The 26449-nt window shown below is 35.5% G+C and overlaps 1 protein-coding gene across 1 annotated transcript; it reads right to left on the reverse strand.

Annotated features, from left to right (window-relative positions):
- Window positions 1–212: 212 nt before the first annotated feature.
- Window positions 213–25027, reverse strand: LOC109419715 (nuclear envelope phosphatase-regulatory subunit 1 homolog). The gene is made up of 5 exons (XM_019693985.3): window positions 24786–25027; window positions 24624–24695; window positions 24425–24559; window positions 885–1032; window positions 213–606 (listed from the first exon to the last, which is right to left on the reverse strand). Exons 1-5 carry the CDS (start codon window positions 24826–24828, stop codon window positions 546–548), a joined length of 459 nt encoding a protein of 152 aa, XP_019549530.1. The 5' UTR covers window positions 24829–25027; the 3' UTR covers window positions 213–545.
- Between the last annotated feature and the right edge of the window lie 1422 nt (window positions 25028–26449).

Raw genomic sequence — 26449 nt, forward strand, 5'->3', positions numbered from 1 at the left:
TGCTCCCGATTAAATGAACGACAGTTCCGTGTACCGCGTTACCAATAGTAAGTTCTGCTCCATCGCTTCGCACATCAAACTGATATTGTCCGGAGAACAATAATGCACAGATTTAATATTTATTTATATGAGTAACTTACCATTATTTATTTTCTAATTGATGGATGTAATATTGTCACACTTTCCCTATAAAATGTTTCACTATCCTACCATTCTTTTTCAACAAAAGTTTTTATTATTCATAATTTTCCAAAACCCACTACACTTGATTGAATACGAAGACGACCAAAACTACTTTAGTGAATGGATAATGGTAATGGTATTTTTCAAACACGTGAAAACATTGGGCAATTACAATTAAAATCATATCTATCGATTATTTACAATTGGGACCCCCTCGAAAAACACCGACAGAAAAACAAAAAAAAAAAAGAGCATTAATCGTATGTGTCATTTTTGTTTGGCGTCGAGTGATTGAACCCTGTTTTCCCCGATCCGCGTCGTCTGTCTGTGTGTGTGATCAACCTTGGCCAACATTCCACGCGCTATCGTTTCGTCTTCTTCGGGCTACGGACGGAGCCACCGCCGCCACTACCGTTGATAAATCTACGAATGTGCACACGCAGAAAAAGAGAGAGAGAGAAAGGGGGAACATAACTTAAAAACGCAGGAGGCGGGTTTTCTAGAGAAAAAGGGGGAGGGGAGCTTGAACATTCACCAAGAACACGTGGAAGCAAGGAAGGAAGATTCAGTTGTCGAGAGTAAATGCAAAAAAAAATAAAGGTAAAACCAAAAATTCTGAAACGTGATTTCGAAGCCACGTGAGCTTCGTTCGGTAAAAAGGGAGATCTGGCTTTGTTGCTTCCTAGCTCATATCCATATACCGCGAGTTGTTGGTTGGACGTGGCCGCAGTATCAGCTTGCCGGTTTCGTCGCAGGACATGTTGAACTCGGCCAGAACGCTTCGCGTCCGGGACGTGATGATCTGCGGCGCCATCACTAGCTTGTGGATGCCAAATACGAACAGCAGGACTGAAAAGGAAAAAAAATAACAGTTGGTTGAAACAATATTTCCTTCTTCTTCTTTATGGCTCGACGTCCCCACTGGGACTTGGCCTGCCTCGCTTCAACTTAGTGTTCTTTGAGCACTTCCACACTTATTAATTGAAGGGCTTCCTTTGCCTGCCATTGCATGAGTTTGTATATTGTGAGGCAAGTACAATGATACACTATGCCCAGAGAGTCCCGACCGGAACGGGAATCGAACCCGCCGTCTCCGGATTGGCGATCCATAGCCTTAACCACTAGGCTAACTGGAGACCGACGGTATTTCCATATAGTTCCAATCGAGCAGACCTGTTAAAATGAGAAGGATTCGCCCCTTTGGTATACTCGAGTCGTTTTGGCAACAATCAAACGCAATCATCTCTTTAACTTTTCAACTGACTGTAAGGACTTGGCCGGTACCGTTATTGATCAAATTGCTCATGTTCGTATAGTCGACGTCACCACCAAGCTAGTCAAATATAAACAATAAGCTAATACACGACTGCAAAATAAGCAGCATACAGCTACCAAACTCGGTTTTCAGAAATCTATCACTTGTCACTAGGGCTGCCTTCCCGAGCAGGGAATGAGAACTAATTGCAAACAAATTGAGTTATTTAGATATCACGATTTTTGATAACAAAGTGAGTTTTCATTTTGTATGACTTAAGTGTTAACATAACAAAAAATGATAACAAAATAATGTACCGGAATGTCTAATTGAAAACAGAATGAGTTCTCATTGATAACAAATTAATATCTCATTTTGTTATCCACATTTTACGACTTGATGTCATACGCAGTTCTCAGTAAGTTATCAAATCTATAGGGTAATAACTAAAAATTTATAACAAATTTAGTATTCATTTTGTTATTTTATTAGACATTAATTGACATGAATAAGTAAAAATTTAAATGAGATCTTATTTTAAATTCAGAAGAATCGTGATGGAAAACTTGTTTTGTTTGATACGATATCATCAGAATATGGCTCCTATTAATAGCGTAGTATTATTGTTTGTAACATTAACATTTCATCAACACTTATTTCTAACTTGGAGCCTACACGATGTAAAATTGTATGGGAATCGGATATGATATCCTCATAGATATGCAGCATAACTATACCATGATTCAACTAAAAGATTAATGATGGACATTGAAGTGACAAAAAAAGTAAATTTGGAGTCAAAAGACAACTGCATTTAATATTTTGGTATAATTATATTTCAGCTTTTCCTTCTGATTATATGCACTGCAGTAAAACAAATGTGTGAGATGTTCACGGCATCCCAGAGCCACAGGCATCGGGACTCAAATTAAATGACGTCGAGCAACGAATTGAATCGCATTCGGCTTTTCAGCTCTTTCCTTTGTTACTCGGAGAAAAATCATGACATTGATAAAATAAGGCATCCGATTGGAAAAATATTTTGCTTCATTAATTCTATCGGGTTTGGCATAATGGTAAAATGGCATAATCTGGTATAACAGTCGTTTGGCAAAATGACCGTTTTGCATAACAATAATTGAAATGGCATTCATCATTTTCATGTATGATGAATATCTTTGTTATTTTCAACAAAACTGTATCTAACATCACGGGATTATTGCACGGAGCTACAACAAATCCTTTTTTCTCGCGAGAGGTAAAATATGTGACTTTCGACAGTAGAATGACCGTGAATTACTTCGGTTGGCCATTTCCAATTTCATTTGTCTATAATTTAGAATCATGTCAAATGAACATAATGTCAATCGGCTATAATGCCAAACGACCTTAAGTGTGAGAAAATTTTGAACAGGAGAACTCTCGTTATTTCCTTACGAAAGTGCGAATGGTGCAGTTTTAAAATATATAATTGGAGAAATAATCACCCTGTAGTTCAACTTTCAAAATATTTGACAATATGTTTAGATTGAAATAACTGATATAGGGAAACTTTTGTATTCTGGACAGTTTTGTTCTCTTCGTCATGGAAGGCTTTTTGAAACCTGTTGAATTCGACGTTGGCCTCAAATCTTTCCCATCCAAGCTGAGCTCTACGACCAAGTTTCAGGCAATTTGGCCGATGTAAAACCCCTCGTAATGAAGAGAACAACCCTGCCGATAATAACTAGTCATCCTAAAAAGGACTTATTAAAGTTCAAGGGTTCAAGCCAATTTAAATCAATAGCATGACCATTACCCAGAACCAGCTAATTATAAATTTTGTGTCAATATGCAAGTACAATACTCAGCTAGATTTAACAAATATTTTGTGAATTAATGTTAATAAACCATGTTAAACCAAGGGGTAGTCACTCTACACACTTCATTTGTGCCAACGTTTTTTTAATGTGTCTACTAGTGTGCAATGGTGTGCCCTAGTGTGCCGAGGTGCCGAGCATCAGCTTTCCACGCTTGTCATAATGACGGATGCACTGAACTGAAAACATGATAAAATAATCTCAGCAAACATTGAATCCAAGGAAAACAATGTCCACTGTCATAAAAATTGCTTCCGCAAGTTTTTCAGATTATATTTTGGATTTCCCAATTAAAACTATTTATTTTATATTTTAGATTCAGGAGCGGTGCATAGATCTACAACATGATGGCCTTAGATTCTTCTGTTGGTGTTAATTAAGAAGAATCATTGGACATATTATTGTTGTTAATCTAACCCCAATATATGAAACCAACTCGTGAAAATTGTTTCATCATTCGCGAAATTGCATTACACCCTGATTACACCCAAATCTCCTGTTCTGGCGCCACGACAGTCCGGCTAAATTCCTTTGTCCTAGGGCATACTAAGTGGGAGGCAAGAACTTTTCGGTATTTTCGGTAGTTTTGATTTCTTTCTTATGAGGGATTTTGTCAGCCAAATTTTCTGTAACTAGGCCGTATAATTCAGTTAGGTTGGGAATGTTTTAAGCATATTTTGATCCCCACAACCCAAGCCATGACCCACATGACAAAGATAACAAAACTGACGAAAACGTACTTCTCGTACGTTGAACTTTTAAACTTCTAAATACGGGACAGGTTATTCTCGTAAAGGTTTCTAGGACAAATGTGGAGTAGTACTACTTTTACTATGACCCTAAAGGGTAGTAGAACTGGGAAACGGGTAAGGATTGTAAGATAGAACAGATGGTAGTCATTCGGGCCTGATGATGCAATTCAAATTCTTGCCGAAGCGATTTTTCGGTTTTGACAGCTGGACATTTTTTCCTGGTTTCAAAGTTTGCTGAGATGGTTTTCTCATAATTTCAGTTCAATGTGGGATTATGTTGATCTGTGCCTGCTGGTGCCACTGGTGTGCCCGGTGTGCCCATGGCACACTGTGTAGAGTGACTACCCCTTGTGTTAAACCTATTTTGGATTTTTGAAATCAAATCTTGTTATCATTTAGTTTTTGAAATAATAACAAAATGATATCAAATAAAAACAATTCGGAACGAAAACTTGTTTTGATTTCATTTTGTTATCAATAACAAAATGAGTTATCAATTTGTTATAGGTTTGTTCTCATTCCCTGCTCGGGTTTACTCCACTCTATAACAACTCCGGAAGATTACCCGGGAGATGTGAAAACTTAAACAAATCGAATAGGAGTCCCCACTAACAAAACAGCTGCTACAATACAGTACAATTCGTTATACTGACAAATTCACAAACCAGCAGCCAGCGCTTCGAAGGCCGTTATACGATATCATTACAGCTAGAAGCTGTAATATAGAAAATACTGGTATACCAACACGGCATGTCAGATGTAAACATTGTTGGTAAAACAAAATTTAATCGGGATATATAACTACTACACAAATTCTTTACAACTAACCATCTCTGTGCTGTGAAACTGCTTTTATTGCACTTTTATCCAGCGCCGGAGGATGTGCAAACGAATAAGAGTCCCAGCCAATATGACAGCTTCTTTTATACAGTACGTTTTTTTTAATGTTGCAAAATACACAAAACAGCAGCGCTTCGTAGCTGTTTAAAGAGCACTCTTTCAGCTACAAGCTGTGATGAAGAACCTGATGGCGCAACCACGCAACTTGTTCGATGCAAACATTCTGACGTTTGACGTTTCACAAGCTTTTACAGGAGGATGAAGTTGGGTAAGGTTTCTTGTGGCACAATTATAAAGCCTTGTCTGGAATAAAACAAAACGGGCTATTTTCTATGCTATTTATATATAGCAGTGTAGCTGAGGACATTTTCGGGACCAGTGGATACGGTGATCGGGAGTTCGATTCTAAGTAGCGGCAAGTACTTTAATTATTCAATTTTTAAAGCGATAGAGTAATGCGGGGCAAAAGTTCGCACCTAACAGACTTCACAAAATAGCTATTAAACGAAAAGAAAATAATATCGTTTTTCTTCGTTAAACGGGTCCCTATCATGTTGCCTTCAAAACGTAGTACTAGATTTTTTCGCGTTCTTTTCGTAGTTTCAGTAATACAATTTTTAATGCAGGTACTCCAATGCGAACTTTTGCCCCATAGTGGGGGCAAAAGTTCGCATTATGCGGGGCAAAAGTTCGCACGTTAAATAGCATAGTTTATTGGTGTGATGTTCATTTATTTCATGGTAATTCATGTTCGTCCTTTCACTTTAGCCGTGAAATCTGTTTCTTTCTGTTCTTAGCTTTACGGCCCAACTGGAATACTACCTGGTGTTCAGCTTTGGAATACATTGTATTTTATGAAGACTTCCACAACTACTAACAAGAAGCTGTCCTTTCCTGCATAACTGAAGTTATCAAAATACATTGTGGGGTAATCATAGAGATACGTGTTGCACAAAATACATTGAAAAAAATCAAATATGCTGCAAAACTATTGAACGGGACCGTAATCGAATCTTATCCCCGTCAGTATGGTGATGAATTATAACTGTGAATTTACAAACTAAGCTATGAAAGACCCCGGTAAAGTAGAAGAACATAACATGACCTTCAGAAACATACGATAAGACACGACGAGGATGACGAGGAAAATGTTTTAAAATGTTTTTTTAGCCATTTTTTATTTCTTGATTTAAATGGGTGAACATAATGTTTTCCTTACAATGGATCTTCTTACAAAACAAAGTTGAAACCCTCTGCCAGAACAATTTCATGGTACATACTACACATATTATACACATATAGTAGTTTCTATACGAAACCATCATTACTGCAAAGATTCTGTAATTTTATTGATGTACTAGATTCAGAAAACTAGTGCGAACTTTTGCCCCACAGCTACTGCGAACTTTTGCCCCACCATCAAGGTTTTAACAATGTCCCTTTCTGCAAGAAGCACTAGTAGTTTATTGTTTATATGAGTGTACCTCTTGAACTACTGTGGAATAACGATTCTCCGACATCAAGAGATTTTGAGATTCTTCTTCTTCCTGTTACTACAAATTCTTATTCCAAAAAGCCCAAAAAATCTATCAAAACACCTAGAAACACATTTTTTCGCATAACTCTGTCACACCACAACGAAATCCTTCCAATTTTTGTTGACGAGTAACTGGCCTGATTATGTGTCGAACCCATGCAAATTTGTTTGGGTTCTTAACTCGTGTTCAGAAAAAGACCCACTGCGAACTTTTGCCCCGTGCGAACTTTTGCCCCGCATTACTCTATTTCCAGTTCCACATGTATTTCGTCACGGTATCCATAACCTAATTATATTTAATCGATTAATTTGTGGATGCCGTATAACTATTAAATAACAACTGTTAAAAGGCTGAAAAAGCACCTTCTCAAAATGTTATTCAGTTAGTGGTTACATACAGGGGATACAGGCGATAATTTTCTCTTTTAAAAAATGTTCAACTTGCTGGAACTTTTCGAAGAGGGCATTCAATATTCTCAAAATTTTACTGGTAATTCATCAACTAGTTATGTATCAGTGGTTCAAATTTGGAAAAGATCGGGCCATTCTACACGAAGTTATAAAGATTCAAGAAAAAGGTATAATTATCCGATAACCAACTTGAGCCGTTATATCTCCGGATTCAATGAACCGAATGCAATGAAATTTTGATCATTTATGACTAATATAATGAACTTTGAAAATCAGTTTACTTTATTTTAAATTATTAATAAGAAAAAAGTTATGATTTAATTTATTCTATGTTTTTTTTAGTAAATTTATCTATTTTTCATATGCATCCCATTACTTTTTCAATTTATTGCCGGCTATTTAGTTGCTTTCCTTTGAAACATCAATATATTCAAGTCAATTAGAGGGAATTTAAATGAACTATAATTACTACCTCGAATTTTGAAATGATGATGAAGTTTTGGATAAATTGGTGTTTTATTAGAAAAATAATCTAATCGTTATAATTTTCTTTCGTGTAAAATTTTTTAAGTTTAGTCAAAAGTTTTCAATAGCTCATTATATAAGTCATAAATGATCAAAATTTTATTACATTCGGTTCATTGAATCCGGAGATATAACAGCAGCTCAAAGTTGGTTATCGGATAATTATACCTTTTTCTAGACCCTTTAGAATTTCGTGTAGAATGGCACGATCTTTTCCAAATTTTTACCACTGATACACAACTAGTTGATGAACTTACAGTAAAAATTTGAGAATATTTGATGCTCTTTTAGAAAAGTTACAGCTAGTTGAATATTTTTTGAAAAGTGAATATTTTACCTGTCCCAGTTATTTTGAGTATCCTCTGTAGAAGCCGAGAAAAGAGCTATGACTTGGTGGCATAGAAGCTACTCGCACAGCATACACATGTGGATTAAGTTCGCCAGATTCATTGGTATAGGGCTTGCATAGAAGCTTCCGTCTATATGTACAACACTGTAACTCAGAATCAAGCCGTATTGAGGACGCTTTGTTGACGTTTACATTCACAATAAATGTTAGTTGGGTTATTCATTTAGTTTTTAGTGCAATTGATACCGTAGGAGGTTGTGGGGCAAGATGGCCACCCTGTCTTTTAAGCATTAATTCGCAACACAAAAATATTGTCTGCATGGGTTGTGATTATAAACAATGTTTTATGTTTGTAATGTGCGAAAAAGCTAATATTAGTTAGAAAAATCTGCTATAAAATAGTGTTTGAAGTTTGAGTGTTCAAAAACAGTGTTTTCTTATAGTATCAAGTCATCTGATTTTAAGGATTAGTAATGAAATAACATCGTTTTAAAAATTATTTTTGATTTTTAATGGTGTCTATATGTGACTGTTGTTCAGCCTCGACAATAAAATTTCAATGTTTTAAATTAATTATGCCATATAAAAAATGATAAACATATCGTAATCATTTGGGGCAAGATGGCCACCTGTGGTAAGGCCTATGTCGCCATCCAAAAATCAATCTAAAGCAGCCTTAAAACTGTTATTGATGTTTAGAGATATTGCAAAACCACAGAAAATTGCTTCTCATATTAGTTGAACCTGTTAAAATTAATTACGATGGAGATGATACCTCAGAAATACTTTGAAGTTATTTGCTGTTGAACGGTCATTGGTTTCATTGAATATTTTGGCACAGGGATGGAAAATCGTAGCTAAAACCGCTATAAGGGTTCGTTACAAGACGTTGAATTACAGTATAATGCATGAAAGAGTAGTAATGTATCTAAATCGTTTCGAGAAAAACAAGTTTGCTGAAAAAATAGACCAAATTATAGAACATTTCCAAATAAATTTCTCTCAATTTTATTTCAAACATTATCATAAAGAAAATGGTGGCAAATACCACACCATCTGTAGGCAAAGCGTTGCGGATGATTCGACCTTGGTTTATTGAACGTTGCTTAGGGATTAAAACATACTAATTGTAAAAATTTAGCTCTGTGGCCGTCTTGCCCCGATGGGGTGGCCATCTTGCCCCATATGGCAAAAATTCTATGTCGAAAGTAACATTTTTCAAATGTTAATAAGATATAAAAGACATGAAACAAAGGGAATGAGTGTTAAATAGCCATATTCTAATTAAAGTATATGCTCCCAAGGCGCCTAAGCTTAAGGGTGGCCATCTTGCCCCACAACCCCCTATATCAGATCAATCACGAAGGATCAACCAATGACATTCTACAATCAGTCTAAGGTATTATGCGTTGTGCGAAAATTTGTACGCGCAAGCGCCCATACATCTCCGCCTGTAAGAAAAATCATTTCGGTGTTTTCGGCGCAGTATTCCTTGGCCAATTAGCGCACTTATTGTAGAAGACACCATAACGATTAAACATACCAGCGGTCTATTAGCGATTTTGCACCTTTTTCGCTCTCTATTTTCTTGTAACGGGTAATAAGCTAAGTAATAAAGAGTGAGATGTAAATAGTGAGGAATGAGCAGTGAATAATGAAGAGTAAAGTTTCCCGCACAATGGGAAAACTGTAAAAAAAAAACGCAAACCTCTACAGAACAGACGCAATTGTTGTTCCATGCTTGAGAAGTGAGCAGTGCGTAACAGTGAGGCGTGGGAAGTAGGCCTGTCCAACTTTTCAAAAATGTTCTCTGATTCTTAAGTCCACCCCCATATTTTGATTGGCATCCTAAAAGAAGTAACTGGTCAAAATTTCAGCCAAATCCATTAAAATTAAGAGGAGCATCAAATCAATTTTGTGTTTTTTGACTATTTTTGAACTTCAAAAAATCATAACTGTACTAAAACATGTCAAAACTTAATTCTTTTGGCAGAAATTGAAAGCTATACTTGTTTGCTACAGCTTCTCCGAACAACGTGAACCAATAAAATTGAAGGAAACATGTGTAATTATCATATTCGTGATCAGAAAAACCTTAAAAAGTTGATTTTTTAATAGATTTTGTTGTGGAACACCCTAATATCCGTAATAAGTTGGATATTTTAAAACGGCATCACATTCTCTCATGTTTTATGGTTATTTGCTTCTTTGACATCAATGCTATAGGAATTGAGCAAAAATTATTAAAATTCGGGAAAGCCAAAGACGTCCCAAAAACTAGCCTTTTGGAGGCAATCACGCTGTGGCGCGAAATTGTACTGAACGTAGTAGCTTTGCTTCCTTGTAGTTTGCCTTGGCTACCCCCTACCACGGGTGATAACAAACAAGCGTGATGACAGGTGTTGGCTATCATATCATTGCTGACGCGATGCCACTTTTTGCGCGCCAAAGCGTGATTGCACCCGAAAAGCTAGTTTTTAGGCCACATTTGGCTATCACAAATTTTAGTAATTTTTGCTCAACTCCTACAGCATTGGTGTCAAAGAAGCAAATAACCATAAAACATTGAAGAATATGATGCCGTTTTGAAAAATCCAACTTATTACGTATATTAGGGTGTTCCAGAACGAAATCTATCAAAAAATCAACATTTCAAGGTTTTTCTGATTACAAATGTGATAATTACACATGTTTCCTTCAATTTTATTGGCACACGTTGTTCGGAGAAGTTGTAACAAACAAAAATAGCTTTCAATTTCTGCCGAAAGAATTAAGTTTTGATAAGTTTTAGAGTAATTATGATTTTTTGAAGTTCAAAAATAATCGAAAAACACAAAATTGATTTGATGCACCTCTTAATTTCAATGGATTTGGCTGAAATTTTGACCAGTTACTTTTTTTAGGATGCCAATCAAAATATGGGGGTGGACTTGAGAATCAGAGAACATTTTTGATAAGCTGGACAGGCCTAGTGGGAAGTCATCATTGAGGACTTAAGAGACACATTCTAACGTGACGTTACAACGTTTTGACGCATTCGTAGTCAGATTTTCCACTATAACTCATGAAAACGAGCGTAAACCTCGAAATATTTTTTTCATATTCGGATTCCTTGTAAAATTTCTGATATATTAGACCTATTGAACATTTAGTTTTCATTAGAAAAACGTGTTCAAAATTCGTATTTGTAGAGTGACGTTACAACGCGCTATAATCCGACCCTCTCTAACGCGCTACCAACATCTTAAAATATCTGCTCGGATTTTTATAATATTCTGAATTATTTTTCTCCCATTTTTTTTGGTTTGTTGTTCAATTCAATGGAATAAAACATTTAAATTTCGGAATTGTTTTTGGATTATCGACTTTTACATTTCGTGACGTTACAACGCCCGTTCAGTTTCAAACAGGATTCTGCTCGCGTTGTAACGTCACGAAAATGCACATCATGTTAGAATCAGAATAATCAGCCAAATTTACCCGAATTTGGGAATATATCATTGCATTATCTTCATTGCTTCAAGGGGAACTTTATTCTATTGAAAATCCGTTTTGTGATAAATGGCTCGGGGGCCAAGTTATTGCTATCAATAGTATGAATACTCCTTCATGAAGGTTAATGGCACCGGAACCCATCTTCGGTTTAGTATCACCCATATTCTTCTAGTTTTGTTCCAAAGACTAGCGCGCTGAGATCCATTATTTTGCACTGCCAGATATTTAAATTTTTCAGCATAAAACTCATCACGCCTTCGAATTAAACATTTTTTCAATGATTTATGCAATGTCATTGATTCAATTAACCCTAAAAGGGATACCTGGGGTCCATTGGACCCCAGGCGCCTTTCAGAGCTCGTCTTTGATGTAACACACTCAGCGAGGTGACGAAACTGAGGCCATGAAGGTATCCCTTTTAGGGTTAAAAACGCTTTAAGATGTGCGAGCAGTTATTGAAACAAAGACATACCTGAGGATCTGCATACCACTTAGGGGCAGCAATTTATGTGATTCCAGATACAAATAGACCTAATTCTGACAAAAAATCCATCCTATAGGTATATGTCAGAGTCATAATTACTTAGAGAGTTAGTGTCTTTGGTAAAGTTGTTTGATAAGCCAAAAACTTACAGCTGATTTACTATTGGATGTGAGATTCAGACACACTGGGCGACGCTAATTAAAAGTTTTTTTTGGCAAAATCTTTGGGTATACTTTATAAGAAGATACAGCATGTTGAATATTTTTTGAATAAATATAAAGTGCATGGTTTTTCAAAATTTCAACTACCACTAGTCAGTTAGAAACTTGAACCAAACGGCTTTTAAACTGAAAATTCTTGGCAAGATAAAAAACATTTCCAAAGACATCAACATTCTAAAAGTCTAAAGTCTAAGTAATTAGAGTCCTGAGATATATGAGTTTCAATTTCGTAGGTGTTACGTCTGTTTGTCGATGATTCTTAGTATATCAAAAATAGATGTAACACTGACGTAATATCCATCCCATATATTTCAAGATCCTAACTATCTAGACAGTTGGTGTCCTCGACAAAATTATTTGGCTGGTCAAGAACTTTCAATTGATGGGCCGTATGATTTCAAATCCTTCCACTAGGAAGCGCTAGAGGGCATACACATTTTTAGTTTTTCTTATCTCAGGATCGTGATTAATTGGGAAGATGGTTGCTTCATTAAAGTTGTTTGTTTGATCAAGGACTTTCAGTTTAATAGCCGTATTATATTAATTTCTGCCACACAGTGCACTAAGGGCCAGAATCGCAATCTAGCGGAACAAAATTAATTACTCCAAAACGAAGCATTTCCGACACATGGTATCTTCGACAAAGTTGCTTGACATCAGCAGGGGCATCTATTGCTAACAGGGATTGGCGGCATGCACCGTGCGGTGCGAAAAAAGCGTGTGCTTCACACAATCGCAAGTGCTCGTCTCCCGTTTTGCCGAGAGACAAGAGACGTATGAGTGAGAGCTTTCGTAATTGTGCGAGAGACAATCGCAGCACTAGCTCTACGGCGCAGGGAGTAATGCACGGTGCTTGGGACTGCGCTTGTCTCCGAACAGAAAAAATCAATTAATAAATTAATTGAAGAGTTTGTGTTTTCGGCAAAGTTGTTAAGCTTGTCAAGGGTTGACAAGTGATGGGTCGTTTGATTCGAAATTTTGGAAACATGCGTAGTATCAAGCCAAGTGAAAAGCACGGAGACAAGCACCGAGAGAGTGCAGCGTGAGAGACAGGGGAGCTCCAGCGCGCGGCAAAGCAAACGAGCAACACACAACCGATTGCGCGTACTCGTCTCCTTCTAGTTTGTTGTGCTGTCTCGTAGCAGAGTGTGTGGCACGCAAAGAGTTTTGAGTCGCACCCTATCCCTGATTGCTAAGAACGTAGTAGTTCGCAACTCGTCCGCATAGGTGGCGCCACCATCTAACTTCTTTGTTTTACGTTCTAGAGATTTGGCGTCTTCGGCAAAGTTGTTTATTTTGGCAAAATAAACAACTCTTTCTCAGACGTCAAAATTCCATAGCCTACTGTTTTCGAGTTATTTTAAAAATAAAATACATTCAATGAAAAACCAGTTTTTTAAGCTTATTTTGACATTTTTGCTAGAAACCATGTGAGTTTAAATTTTTTCCCAATGCAAATATGTCGAACCAAACACATTCTATGGAAATATATTCAATATTATCATTAAAAATTTGTAATTAAAATATAAATTCGAAAAAATAGTGTGAATTTCAAGCCTTAATATCTCACAAAGCGCAAAAAATCGCAACTTCAAATTTTCAGAAAATACGAAGCAATACTAGGTGAACATACTGTCAAAAATTTGGAGAGGTATTTTTTGGTGTTTTTGAGATAATAGCTTTTTAGTAACACCATAAATATAAGTAGTGCCAGTGTGTAACTTTTTACTGTTACACATTAGAGAGTTTATGTCTTCGAGAAAGTTGTTCATTTTGACTAAATAAACAACTGTTTCTTAGACGTCAAAAATCCACGGCCTACTGTTTTCGAGTTATTGTGTATTAATCAGATTTTATTGATAAAATTTGTCAATAAAACACATTTTGATGCAATAGTATGAACGATTTTTTATTGTTTTTGATTTTACGATACATAGTAGGTCAGTAGGAAAATGTCAGTTTCGTGGAACTCCAGTTTCACAATCTCTAGAGATTGATCAACGTCCTTTCCATCCAGGAACAAATCCACGAGCTCTCAGCAAGATATTTCGCGCTCTAAAATTTAAAATGATTGACAAAAAAGGGTAAGCTTAAAACATTTGGAAAATAATATGCAAAAAATTAAAAGTTACCTTGAGCCATGCTGACAATAGTATACTGACATTTTCATGACCTACTATGTATCGTAAAAATTAAAACAATAAAAAATAGTTCATACTATTGCATCAAAATGTGTTTTATTGACAAATTTTATCAATAAAACCTAGTTTATATACAATAATTCGAAAACAGTAGGCCGTGGAATTTTGACGTCTAAGAAACAGTTATTTAGTTAGTCAAAATGAACAACTTTCTCGAAGACATAAACTCTCTAATGTGCAACAGTAAAAAGTTACACGCTGGCACTACTTATATTTATGGTGTTACTAAAAAGCTATTATCTCAAAAACACCAAAAAATACCTCTCCAAATTTTTGACAGTATGTTCACCTAGTATTGCTTCGTATTTGCTGAAAATTTGAAGTTGCGATTTTTTGCGCTTTGTGAGATATTAAGGCTTGAAATTCACACTATTTTTTCGAATTTGTATTTTAATTTCAAATTTTTAATGATAATATTGAATATATTTCCATAGAATGTGTTTGGTTTGACATATTTGCATTGGGAAAAAAATTAAACTCACATGGTTTCTAGTAAAAATGTCAAAATAAGCTTAAAAAACTGTTTTTTCATTGAATGTATTTTATTTTTAAAATAACTCGAAAACAGTAGGCTGTGGAATTTTGACGTCTGAGAAAGAGTTGTTTATTTTGCCAAAATAAACAACTTTGCCGAAGACGCCAAGTCTCTAGGACGTAAAACAAAGAAGTTAGATGGTGGCGCCACCTATGTGGACGATTTGCGAACTACTACGCAATAGATGCCCCTACTGATGTCAAGCAACTTTGTCGAAGATACCATGTGCCGGAAATGCTTTGTTTTGGAGTAATTAATTTTGTTCCGCTAGATTGCGATTCTGGCCCTTAGTGCAGTGGTGATACATAGTTGCACATTTTTAAAAGCTTGCCGATTTTATTAATTACCCTAAACACATTCAACATGCCGGAACTTTTTATAACATATATCAAAAATTCTCAAATTTTGACTGATAGTTCCTCATCTTGTTGTCTGTAATTTCTACAATTTTGGACTTGATTGGTTAGCTCCACACCGTGTCCAATAAGTTCTCATACAAAATACAAATTTAGAAAATATAATTTTATTTCACATTTGTGATTCATATTTTTAAAATGAATGCATGTATTGAAGGGCCACATAGTACTGATTAAATAAAGCATACGGTTTAGAATTACATTATTTCCTATTTGTTTTTATAAGCCTAGCAGTGCACTTCCGTTTTCCGAAATCCATGTGCTCCGGCACGCAAGAAAAATGTTCGAAAACTTTTTCATTCTACGGTAGCTAAATAAAGTCCATAAAGTTAAATTTGGAGTTTTTATCCCAAGTATTGTATCAGAGAGGTATACTAAGGCTAAATCAATACAATTTTAGTGATGAATGGTAAGAAATTTGCAAGTAAGCTCAACATGGGCTGATTTCCTTTAAAATGACCGTTATTTTAAGGATAAACATCATAAAATGCAAATTTTGGACAAAATTTACCACAATAGAGATACAAGTATGTTTAGGAAGTGAGAATGGTGTAAACTAAATTAAATAAAATGCAGCCACGCTTCTTATAAACCAAAAAAAAACTCATTAAAACAGGTAAATTGACATTTTTGTTTAATGAACGTTTTATTTTGTACAACATAAAACGGCTTCGTACTTCACCAATACAGAATCTCATATTTTTTCTCTTCTGGTCAAAGTTGCTACTAGCAATGGTGAGGACAGAAACCTAATTTGTTTCAACTTAAAACCATTACTCGCTAAAATGAGACGAAATATCAATCAAATGGCGTGCGTGCCAGCTCAAATAGACTTATGACACATAAGCGATCAGCAGAGAAGGATAAAGGACAGTTATTTCCAAAACATACACTCCCGTTCAAAAGTTTGGGGTCACCCCCTCGAAAACAGGTCATTTTTTTAGGCCCATATCTCCGCCAATTTGCGTCCGATTTCAAAACCCTAGGTTTCATTCAAAAGATAATAAGTCAAAGAAACTTTGAACATGATTTAAAAGAAACTTTTTCAAAAAAATTTGTATGTAAACTTAACCAAAAGTTGTTAAATTTTCTAAAAAATGAATATAAACTTACGGCAGTGTCGCTGGAAGTTGGGTCGACCAAATTTTAAGATGAGAGCGGTAATATGACCCATTTTCTATTAGCTTTCAACTGCTTTTTACAGAACTTAGCTAAAAAATCTACAAAAAAAGTTATTAAGTAAATTAATCCTTGATGTCATCGACCAAAAGTTTGGGGTCACCCCTCAATATGATGTATCGGCCAAAAGTTTGGGGTCACTTTCGTAAAACATGGAAAAGTGATTTGGTGATATCTTCGTCATCTATAGTTCAATTTTAATTATTTTTGGCTCATTTCAAAGATAATTAACTAAATTTACGTTTGATGTCTTCAACTTAACGTATTTAACGATTTTTGTATATAAAAATGTTATGTAAAGTTAGCACATTTTACCACGCTTCAAAAAATGAGGCAACTTTACGTTAAGTTTTAGTATGTAAACTTCAACAAATATGTGTGGTTCAATGTCTATGCAGTAAGCATCATTCATTTTGTTTCAAATAAGCCAAGAAAAATTAAAATTGAATGAAAGATGACAAAGATATCAACAAATCACTTTTCCATGTTTTACGATAGTGACCCCAAACTTTTGGTCGATAACATCAAGGATTAATTTACTTAATAACTTTTTTTTCTAGATTTTTTAGCTAAGTTCTGTAAAAAGCAGTTGAAAGCTAATAGAAAATGGGTCATATTACCGCTCTCATCTTAAAATTTGGTCGACCCAACTTCCAGCGACACTGCCGTAAGTTTATATTCATTTTTTAGAAAATTTAACAACTTTTGGTTAAGTTTACATACAAATTTTTTTGAAAAAGTTTCTTTTAAATCATGTTCAAAGTTTCTTTGACTTATTATCTTTTGAATGAAACCTAGGGTTTTGAAATCGGACGCAAATTGGCGGAGATATGGGCCTAAAAAAATGACATGTTTTTGAGGGGGTGACCCCAAACTTTTGAACGGGAGTGTATGCTGCATTTGGTCAGTGTTAGTTGGCCTTTCAATAAATAAATTTACTTTGAAAATCCTAACTACAGATGTGAAATGAATTCAATTTGATTTTGTATGAGAACTTATTGGACACGGTGTACATAAAGATGGAGCGCTTTAAGCAGAATCATATTTTTGACTGTTGTTCCATTAACTCTTCACTCTCTTCTTGGCGTAACGTCCTCATTGGGACAAAGCCTGCTTCTCAGCTTAGTGTTCTATGAGCACTTCCACAGTTATTAACTGTGGCTTCCTCTGCCAATGACCATTTTGCATGCGTATATCGTGTGGCAGGCACGAAGATACTCTATGCCCAAGGAAGTCAAGGAAATTTCCTTTACGAAAAGATCCTGGACCGACCGGGAATCGAACCCGTCACCCTCAGCATGGTCATGCTGAATACCCGTGCGTTTACCGCCTCGGCTATATGGACCCTCCATTAACTCTTATATCTAAGGAATAAGTGAATCAAATCAAATTTAATTTTGAAAGTTAATAATTATATATTGATCTTTGATTACAATTTGATTTGAATACAATATGTCCAAAGTGAAAAAAGTTCCAGCCTGTAGAATACTTTTCAAATAATTCTAATCCCTTGCCTGCTTTTGCAAAATGGAAACTAACGTCTTCTAGAGGCAAAATCTCGCATCTATTGGTAAATCAACTGCAAGTCCTTTACTTACCAATCAACTTTGCCGAAGAAATCGTATTTCTATGTAATAGGGATTCTGAGATGTATGAAATTTAAAATTTGTAAGTGCTCTAGCGCCGCCTGTTGGTGGAACTTTAAATCAAACTATCCATCAACTGTAATTCCAGGGCTGGTAGCAGGAACTGATGGTCAAAATAGTTATTTTAGTGACCAAAATCTCTGAAATAGTTACCAAATAGTGACTTTCAGATGGCAAAAAAGTGGCTAAATAGTGACTTTTGGCACAAAAATATGCTTAGTGAGGAAACATTGTAGAACGAATTTGATTCAGAAAACCCTGGAGTACCGCATAATGAAAATGTTCAAGAAAAACTTTCATCTTCCATTCCTAAAATTATACAAAGCTGCATGTATTTACAATTTTATAGAATATATTGTGCAGAACTAGATGAGCATGGCATGAAAATTCTGTCAAGAAAAAATAAATAAATTATGAAACTCTTGGAAAACTTGTTGGATGTTTCCTGTCATGAATTTCACCTTGATGAAAACTTAGATAGACAAATGCTTAAGAATGTGCGAATGGATTTGAATAAGAATTTTTCAAATATGATTTCTTGAATATTTTTGCAAAAATTCTCTCAAAATAAAATAAAATGAATAACAGAAAGTAATTAAGTAATTTTGATGTAATACTTGAAATATTTCTCTACGTACCCCCTTGGAAATTTTCAGAAGAATTACAAGAAGAAAACAACGGTTTTTTTAATAGCCTATGAAAATGTAATAGAACTCTTAATTTCTTCAAAATGTCCCATATTTACTAATTTATTTGAATTGTCTCATAGTTTCTGGTTAAATTTTCATAATATGTAGTTACAAGCATTCTGGGAGGAGTTGTTAATTTTATTTGGGGACTTAAAATAATGACCAAGCCACTAAATAGCGACTTGCTATTAGGCCTGCACTCTCACCGACGCATCATGGGGAGGCCCCATACAAAATATGTTTGCGTTAGTTTATAAAACTCTCCAAACTTTATGGAACTCAGTCTTCCAATATATATAAAAGTTGTTTTGATACACACGTACAGTGATTGCATTCCATTTTTAAGGCATATGTTTTGAAGATTTCTATAACAGTTTTACTACTTTTAGTTCTACATATGATCTAGGTCGTCCCAAAACTCCACGAAATGTAGGTGCAGGATCTACAAGCAAAACTAGTATTATACGAATGACTATTCTATACGCCCCAGACCAATGACCCTTCTAACAAGCAAATGGAATATTATATTGAACTGTATACATGGTACAGATCTTACAAGATCTCCATGGAATATAAGCCTTTGTGTCCAGTCCACAAAACAACCAGTGCTTGTGCAGGTCTGTGAAGGTCCGTAATGTAATAATGTCCGCAAAGCGCTGTAATGGTATTTAAAGATTATTCAAGGCCGTACATGGTTCACTCTCATTATTTGAGGTGTTGTAAACACTGTTCCAGTTTACAAAATATATTCCAATTCGTAAAAACACGCTTCACTAAGAAATCTAATACCAGATTGAGATTCTGCAATGATTGATCTACCGAGAAAAGCGGTCATGACGACCAAATGTTTTCTCAGAGGTATTTAATGGCTAATATGGTAATTTTATATTGGAATATTTCAATCAGCTCCGACAACTTGATTGAAATTGCAGGATAGGAGCAAGTAGTAGCCAATTTTCTTTCAATGTCTCCCATGGATCCTAAAGAAAGACATAAAAGTAGTTGCGAAGCAATTTTTTTTTATATGGAACGGTTTGTATAGAGAAAATTTGACTATTTTAATGTGGCATCATTTGATGGTTTAACACTTTTGAATATTTTTCAATCCGTATTTTATCAATTTCCCAAAAAAGTTGAAAAAAGTGACTTTTTAGGTGAAAATAGTGACTTTAGTGACCTGACCTTGAAAAAAGAGACTTTTTAGTGACCAACCCAAAAAAAGTGACTAAGTCACTAAAAAGTGACTTGCTACCAGCCCTGTAATTCTTTGACCAACTTAATAAGGCCGATGCAAATATTTAATTTGTTTTATGTCACCCCCCCCTTCAAAAATCCCAAAATATTGAAGGGGTGAAAAAAAAAACATGGCGGCCCAAGACTCCATTTTCAATAGAAAAACTTTTTTAGGTAACAAGTTTTTCAATAGTTGAAAAATATTTTTTCAATAGTGAGTATAATTTTTAATTTTTCAATAGTTTTTTTCTCGCTTGTTCCTTATTATTTTTTGTCCCCCCCCTCGTACCCGGTAAGAGGTCTCGGACATAAAAGAAAAATAATATTTGCATCGGCCTAACTTTGTAATTTCGTCAGTGTTTCCACAGAACTTTTTTTTCGTGACGTTACAACGCAAACTTCAACCAGGTGAAACTAGGGCTTCCGTGAACCGATTTTTTTTCTTTTAGTCTCATTTGAAAGATCTTTTCGAGTACAAAGAGCATACAAAATTTCATATTTGTAACGTTTTCCGTATTTGAATAAAATTTGAAAATGTTGATTTTTCGTGACGTTACAACGCATTAAAAACCCATACTATGATCAGCCATATTTCAGATTTGTAAAGACTTCCGATTAAAAATCTTTTTATGCTAGAAAATCTTCATACATTTACAGTAATGTTTCGATTTTATCACGCCCTCCGCGCATTAGTCTTTTATTTTTCATTAATTTTGTGTTACATTTGAGAAAAGATGTTTCCCTTCTTCTTCAAGATGAATGTTGAAGGCGTGTTTTGCAACGTTAAAAATATTGAAAATACGTATAGATATTGAAGAATAAATCAAAGCATTTTTGAAAAGAAGCGTGATAAAATCGGAACAATACTGTATCTACAAATGATTGAATACTTTTGAAAAATCAGTGTGTTGGTGTTTAAAATACGACAGTTTGGATGAAAAGTGTGCTTAAAAGACTTAAAATCACGATTTTAATGTTAATCTTAATCGTCGTTCAATTTATATTTATTGTTACACTAATATCATGTCGAATACATTTTTGGATGACAAAAGTAATGTAGAATGTGATAAAAATGTCAAATATGCAATAACTTAACTTTGAAAAATTGGTATTGATGATACGGGGCCCGTAGAATGTGTCAAATACAAATTACTGTTCCACCAGCGTTTTTCTTTAAAAAAACCCGATTTAATCCACCTATGGTGAACAGAACCCTTCTTACACTTATTAAAAATATTGTTGTATTATGCGTATTAAGCAAATTTATTTTGTGCGATTGGCCAAAAGTTCTAGAAAATATTGTGGATTTGACATCTAGTGAAATGGTTCCCAAAATAGCATAGACCATGGACTAACCAGTAATGCCAGATACCTCCAAGAATCTTATATGGAATGTTAAAAAAATAGCTTTCATATTCTGGAATATTGTATCTTTTGTTAACTGCCAAATAATCTTGAATCGATTAACAAATGGATAAAAAAAATCAGCAAGATGCACTTTGTCTAATATCTCTTAATCAGTCGAATAAATTAACTCCGAAGTACTTGGTATTCATGGTTATGGTGTTGAAAGGACAAAAATGATACATCTACTAAGTTAATCAGTTTTGGCATTAACTAGTTATTTTGGCTGTACAGTTCTTGCATTTTTCCCACAATATATAAATTTAAAGCTTTCATTTAACATATTGTTAGTTTTCATAAAATTCCTGTGTATTTGTAATTTGTTAATTATAATTTTGTTGAAAACAATAACCTGCTAGAATACACTTTGTATGAGATCAGCATTATTTATTGAAAAATAATTTCCCATAGACTGGTCAAAAACAAATGCAAGATAACAAGTGAATATAATAAAAATAATAATTTATTGAAATACTCTACGTAAGATATCTCAGTAATCAAATGTCGAATCGAAATAAAATTTCAGGGCCTTGTACAAGCATATTGTAGCTTTCATTTGGTGCTTAGAGAACCCAAATCGGTTGACAGACGGCTGAGATATTTATTATGGTACCCTTGGTCAAAAATCTCAAAAAGTTAAACTGTATTACTCCCAAGTACTCTTTGAAAGATATCTCGGTAACCAAATGTCCAATCCTAATGAAAATGTATAGGGTTCTACTAGAATGTTGTAGCTTTTATTTGGTGCCAGGATAACCGAAATCGGTTGACAGACGGCTAAGATATTTATTATGATACTTTTGGTCAAAAATCTCAAAAGGTTTAGTTGTATAAATTCGAAGTACTCTTCGAAAGATATCTCTGTAACCAAATGTCCAATCGAAATAAAATTTCTGGGCGATCTACTAGGATGCTGTAGCTTTCATTTGGTGCCAAGAGAACCCAAATCGATTGACAAACGGTCGAAATATTTATTATGATACACTTGGTCAAAAATCTTAAAAAGTTTAGAAGTATGACTCATAAGTACTCTTCGAGAGATATCTCGGTAACCAAACGTCCAATCGAAAAAAAATTCAATAGCGTTCTACTAGGATGTAGTAGCTTTCATTTGCTTCCAAGAGAACTCAAATCGGTTGACAGACGGCTGAGAAACGTGCGTGACTTTTTTTTGTAACGCACATACACACACACACACATACACACATACACACATACACACACACACACACACATACAGACATTTGCTCAGTTCGTCGAGCTGAGTTCATTGGTATATGAGACTCGGCCCTCCGGGCCTCGGATCGAAAGTCGGTTTTTCGAGCGATATTTATACCCTTCTTATGGGTGTAAGAAGGGTAAAAAAGGCTTTTCCTACATACATTCCGTGATATTTTTGCTACTGTTTATTAAGCTCAAATATTACAAAGAGATAGTAGCTTTTATATATTTGATGCAATTGCATTTTCATGCAGAGCTCCTTGAGAAACCAAATTTGATCATAAAAAAAGGCTTTTCCTACATACATTCCGTGATATTTTTGCTACTGTTTATTAAGCTCAAATATAACAAAGAGATAGTAGCTTTTATGTATTTGATGCAATTGCATTTTTATGTATAACTAACTTGTGTAACCAAATATGATCATAAAAAATCTGTTGACAAACGGCTGAGAAATGTATTATGATACATTTTATCAAAAATCTCTCAAAAGCGTAAATTTCATTACTCCTTAGTACTCGTGGAAAGATATCTCGGAAACAAAATGTCCAAACGGCATAAAATTTAATAGCATACTACTTAGATGCTGTAGCTTTCATTTGATGCTGAGAAACTCAAATCGATTGACACACGGCTGATTCATTTATTATGAAGCATTTTGTCAAAGACCTCTTAAAAAGTTAAGTTGTATTACTCCAAAGTACTCCCCGAAAGATATCTCGGTTACAAAATGTCCAATCGGAATGAAATTCAAAAGCGTTCTTCTAGGGTGCAGTAGCTTTTGTTTCGAGCCTTAAGAACCCGATTCGGTTGATAGACGGCTGAGAAATTTATGGTGATACACTTTGTCAAAAATATCTAAAATAATTAAGTTGTACTACTCCCTAGCCCTCTTTGAAAGATATCGCGGTAACCGAACGTCCAATCAAAAAAAATTCAATAGCGTTCTACTAGGATGTAGTAGCTTTCGTTTGGGGCCTTAAGAACCCAAATCGGTTGATAGACGGCTGAGAAATTTATGGTGATACACTTTGTCAAAAATATCTAAAATAATTAAGTTGTACTACTCCCTAGCACTCTTTGAAAGATATCTCGGTAACCGAACGTCCAATCAAAATAAAATTCAATAGCGTTCTACTAGGATGTAGTAGCTTTCATTTGCTTCCAAGAGAACTCAAATCGGTCAACAGACGGCTGAGAACCGTGAGTGACATTTTTTTGTAACATACATACACACACACATACACACACACATACACACACACGCACATACAGACATTTGCTCAATTCGTCGAGCTGAGTTGATTGGTATATGTGACTCGGCCCTGCGGGCCTCGGATCGAAAGTCGGTTTTCCAAGCGGTATTTATACCCTTCTTATGGGTGTAAGAAGGGTAAAAAGGTCAAGTAAATTTCATGGGAATTTTGTTTTATCGTACATGGTTTCTTTGCAATAGGTCACGTGAGATTGATTGGAGATCTCAGTTCGAAATTTAATAAGTTCTGAAAATATTTGAATAGAATGTCCTTATATCACGAATCTTGATTGACTATTGGCAAGCCCACTCAAGAACAGTGCATAATCAGGATTTTTACAAGGGAAATAAATTCTTTTATTTTCCAGTAACCTGCCTGTGATCGCATAACTATCACATATGAATTGGAAATTCAACGAATATACTGATCATAGACAATAATCCAGGGTAATCTCACTTGACCAGCCGACTAATTTTAATAAATGGGATTTTTTTCGGTTATTGGGTCAAAATTTTCAAATTTTCGGTTATTGGGTCAAAAATTATCATCGGATGAAAAATACGTTCTAGATATAATGTAATGCTTGCCAACACTACACTGTGCTTTTAGGCACCCTAGCAAAAATAGGACCGCTATACTAGTGAGGCAGTATAACATGTCTTGACAAAACGAGACCAAACAACCAGTTCAACCCAGCAATATATACGCCCATGGTATTCTAAACTTTACTCACGAAGTATAGCAGTCGAAAATGTGAATACTGGATGGTTCCAAAGTGAGTCCATTAGCGGGACAATCGACGTTCGCGGGTCAGTCAACCAGTAGAAGGCCCCCACGAACGTTATCAGCGACATGGTGCATAAGAGAACTGGAAGAAAAGCAGGAGCCCAGGTTAGCACATAATTCCATCAGTCAAAGTCCAAGGGACATACTTCTCCATCGCAGGGTAGAGGGCTGTAATGCTGCTATGACTTCAGTGAGGCGTCGTTCGAAGGCCTTCAGGTCTGTAATGAGAGCGCGATTAGCGAATTTCAAGATCAAACTCAACACCGCTTTCATGCAAGAACAATCAATCGATCGGCTACAGCACTTACCTTCACAAGCCGAGGGTTCCAGAGACATCTTGGCAAAGAACATGTATCTAATTTGGCCACGCTAAAACTGGATTCTGCTAGTTTTGAATGGCGGTTGTTCTTTCCTACGGCTTTACAAACGCAGGGCAAATAAACACATTTTCAATGCTCAAATTATTGCAAAATTGTGCGGAAAATTTTTCTGCGAACCCTCATCCACCGCGAACGCGAAGTTTTCACAACATCAAGCTCTGATGAGATTTTTGACGTTTTCGAGTGAAATGTCATCTACTCCCTTTGGTACACGCTCGCGTCAGAATACCCATTTTTTCATTGCTATCTCTGTCGCTCTTCAAGAGGCCCCATTTAAAAATACCCATTTTCAAGTTGGGCGGCCCAACTTGAAAATGGGTATTTTTAAATGGGGCCTCTTGAAGAGCGACAGAGATAGCAATGAAAAAATGGGTATTCTGACGCGAGCGTGTATCATCCAATGTGCAATTGGCATACACATCGTTCGAAGTTGTTTTCCCCGAACGTACCATTTACCCGAAAAATTCTACACGCTAACCTGAAACTACCCATCGACTGGGTGGATTCGAGCCGGATTTTCATGTTGTTAGCAGTTGTCAAAATCCGGGTAACCCGAAAACCCAGATTCGTTGAATTTGGGTAAAGATCTGGGTAATCGGCACTTTGTCACATTTCGGCTTGAGAATATGGCAGCGGTCAGGAGAACGCTGGAAAGTATGAATGTTTTCGCGAAAAATATGCCGATAAATGACGGGAAAACAATGGAATTATTCCGGGGAACTGTTTTCCAGCATCAGGTAAGTGAACAGCACATGGCAATTGAGCTTTTTAATTAAAATCTAAATTGAAAATAAATTAACAAAATCAAGGCCCCGGAGGAGCTGGGTATCGTTTACCCAGATTTTGCCACCAACATCAATAACCCAGATTTGAGTAAAGGTGCCTTTACTCAGTTTAGAGTAACTGCAGTTTTGCTCAGTCTGGGTCGCATTGACACCAATCTGGGTAACTGAGGGTTAGCATGTAAATTTACAAACAAACTCAAGAATGTTATTACACTCTTTGCCCAGATGCCAAATATTTGACCACTTTTGACAGATAAATTTTGGCAGGTTGTTTGGCTCTGTTTGTCCCTAGGGTAAATGTACCAATAGTAGTGCTATTAGTAGCTACTTGTAGAAAAATAATTGAATAAAATTGATAATACCACAAAATAAAAAGCCTGAAAACGTTAATCGGTAGTTTTTCACTTAAATTTGCTAGCAAAAATGTAAAAACCATTGTTTATTACAGTTTTTGCTAATTAATCACTTGCACCAACTATAGGTACACGGTTCCTATTATGGAGGTAAAATTTAACATTGGTTCCTATAGTGACGCATCCCATTGAATTCTTATGGGACCCACCACTATAGGAACACTACCACCACTATAGGTGCAAGGGAGCCAAAAATTTAAGGAAAATAATTGTTTAAAATAGGTTTTTCGGCAAATCCTGAACACAAAACTGAATTAATGTTATTAATTAGTTATGATGCATCCATTAAAAATGTCATTTGCAAGCTTTTTGTTTGAAATAGTGCTAAATTGGCACTACCACCACTATTGGTACTACCTCCACTAAGGGAGCTTCGTTTTTCGAGAATGACAAA

This window comes from Aedes albopictus, chromosome 2, assembly GCF_035046485.1.
Source record: "Aedes albopictus strain Foshan chromosome 2, AalbF5, whole genome shotgun sequence".
NCBI classification, from domain to species: domain Eukaryota; kingdom Metazoa; phylum Arthropoda; class Insecta; order Diptera; family Culicidae; genus Aedes; species Aedes albopictus.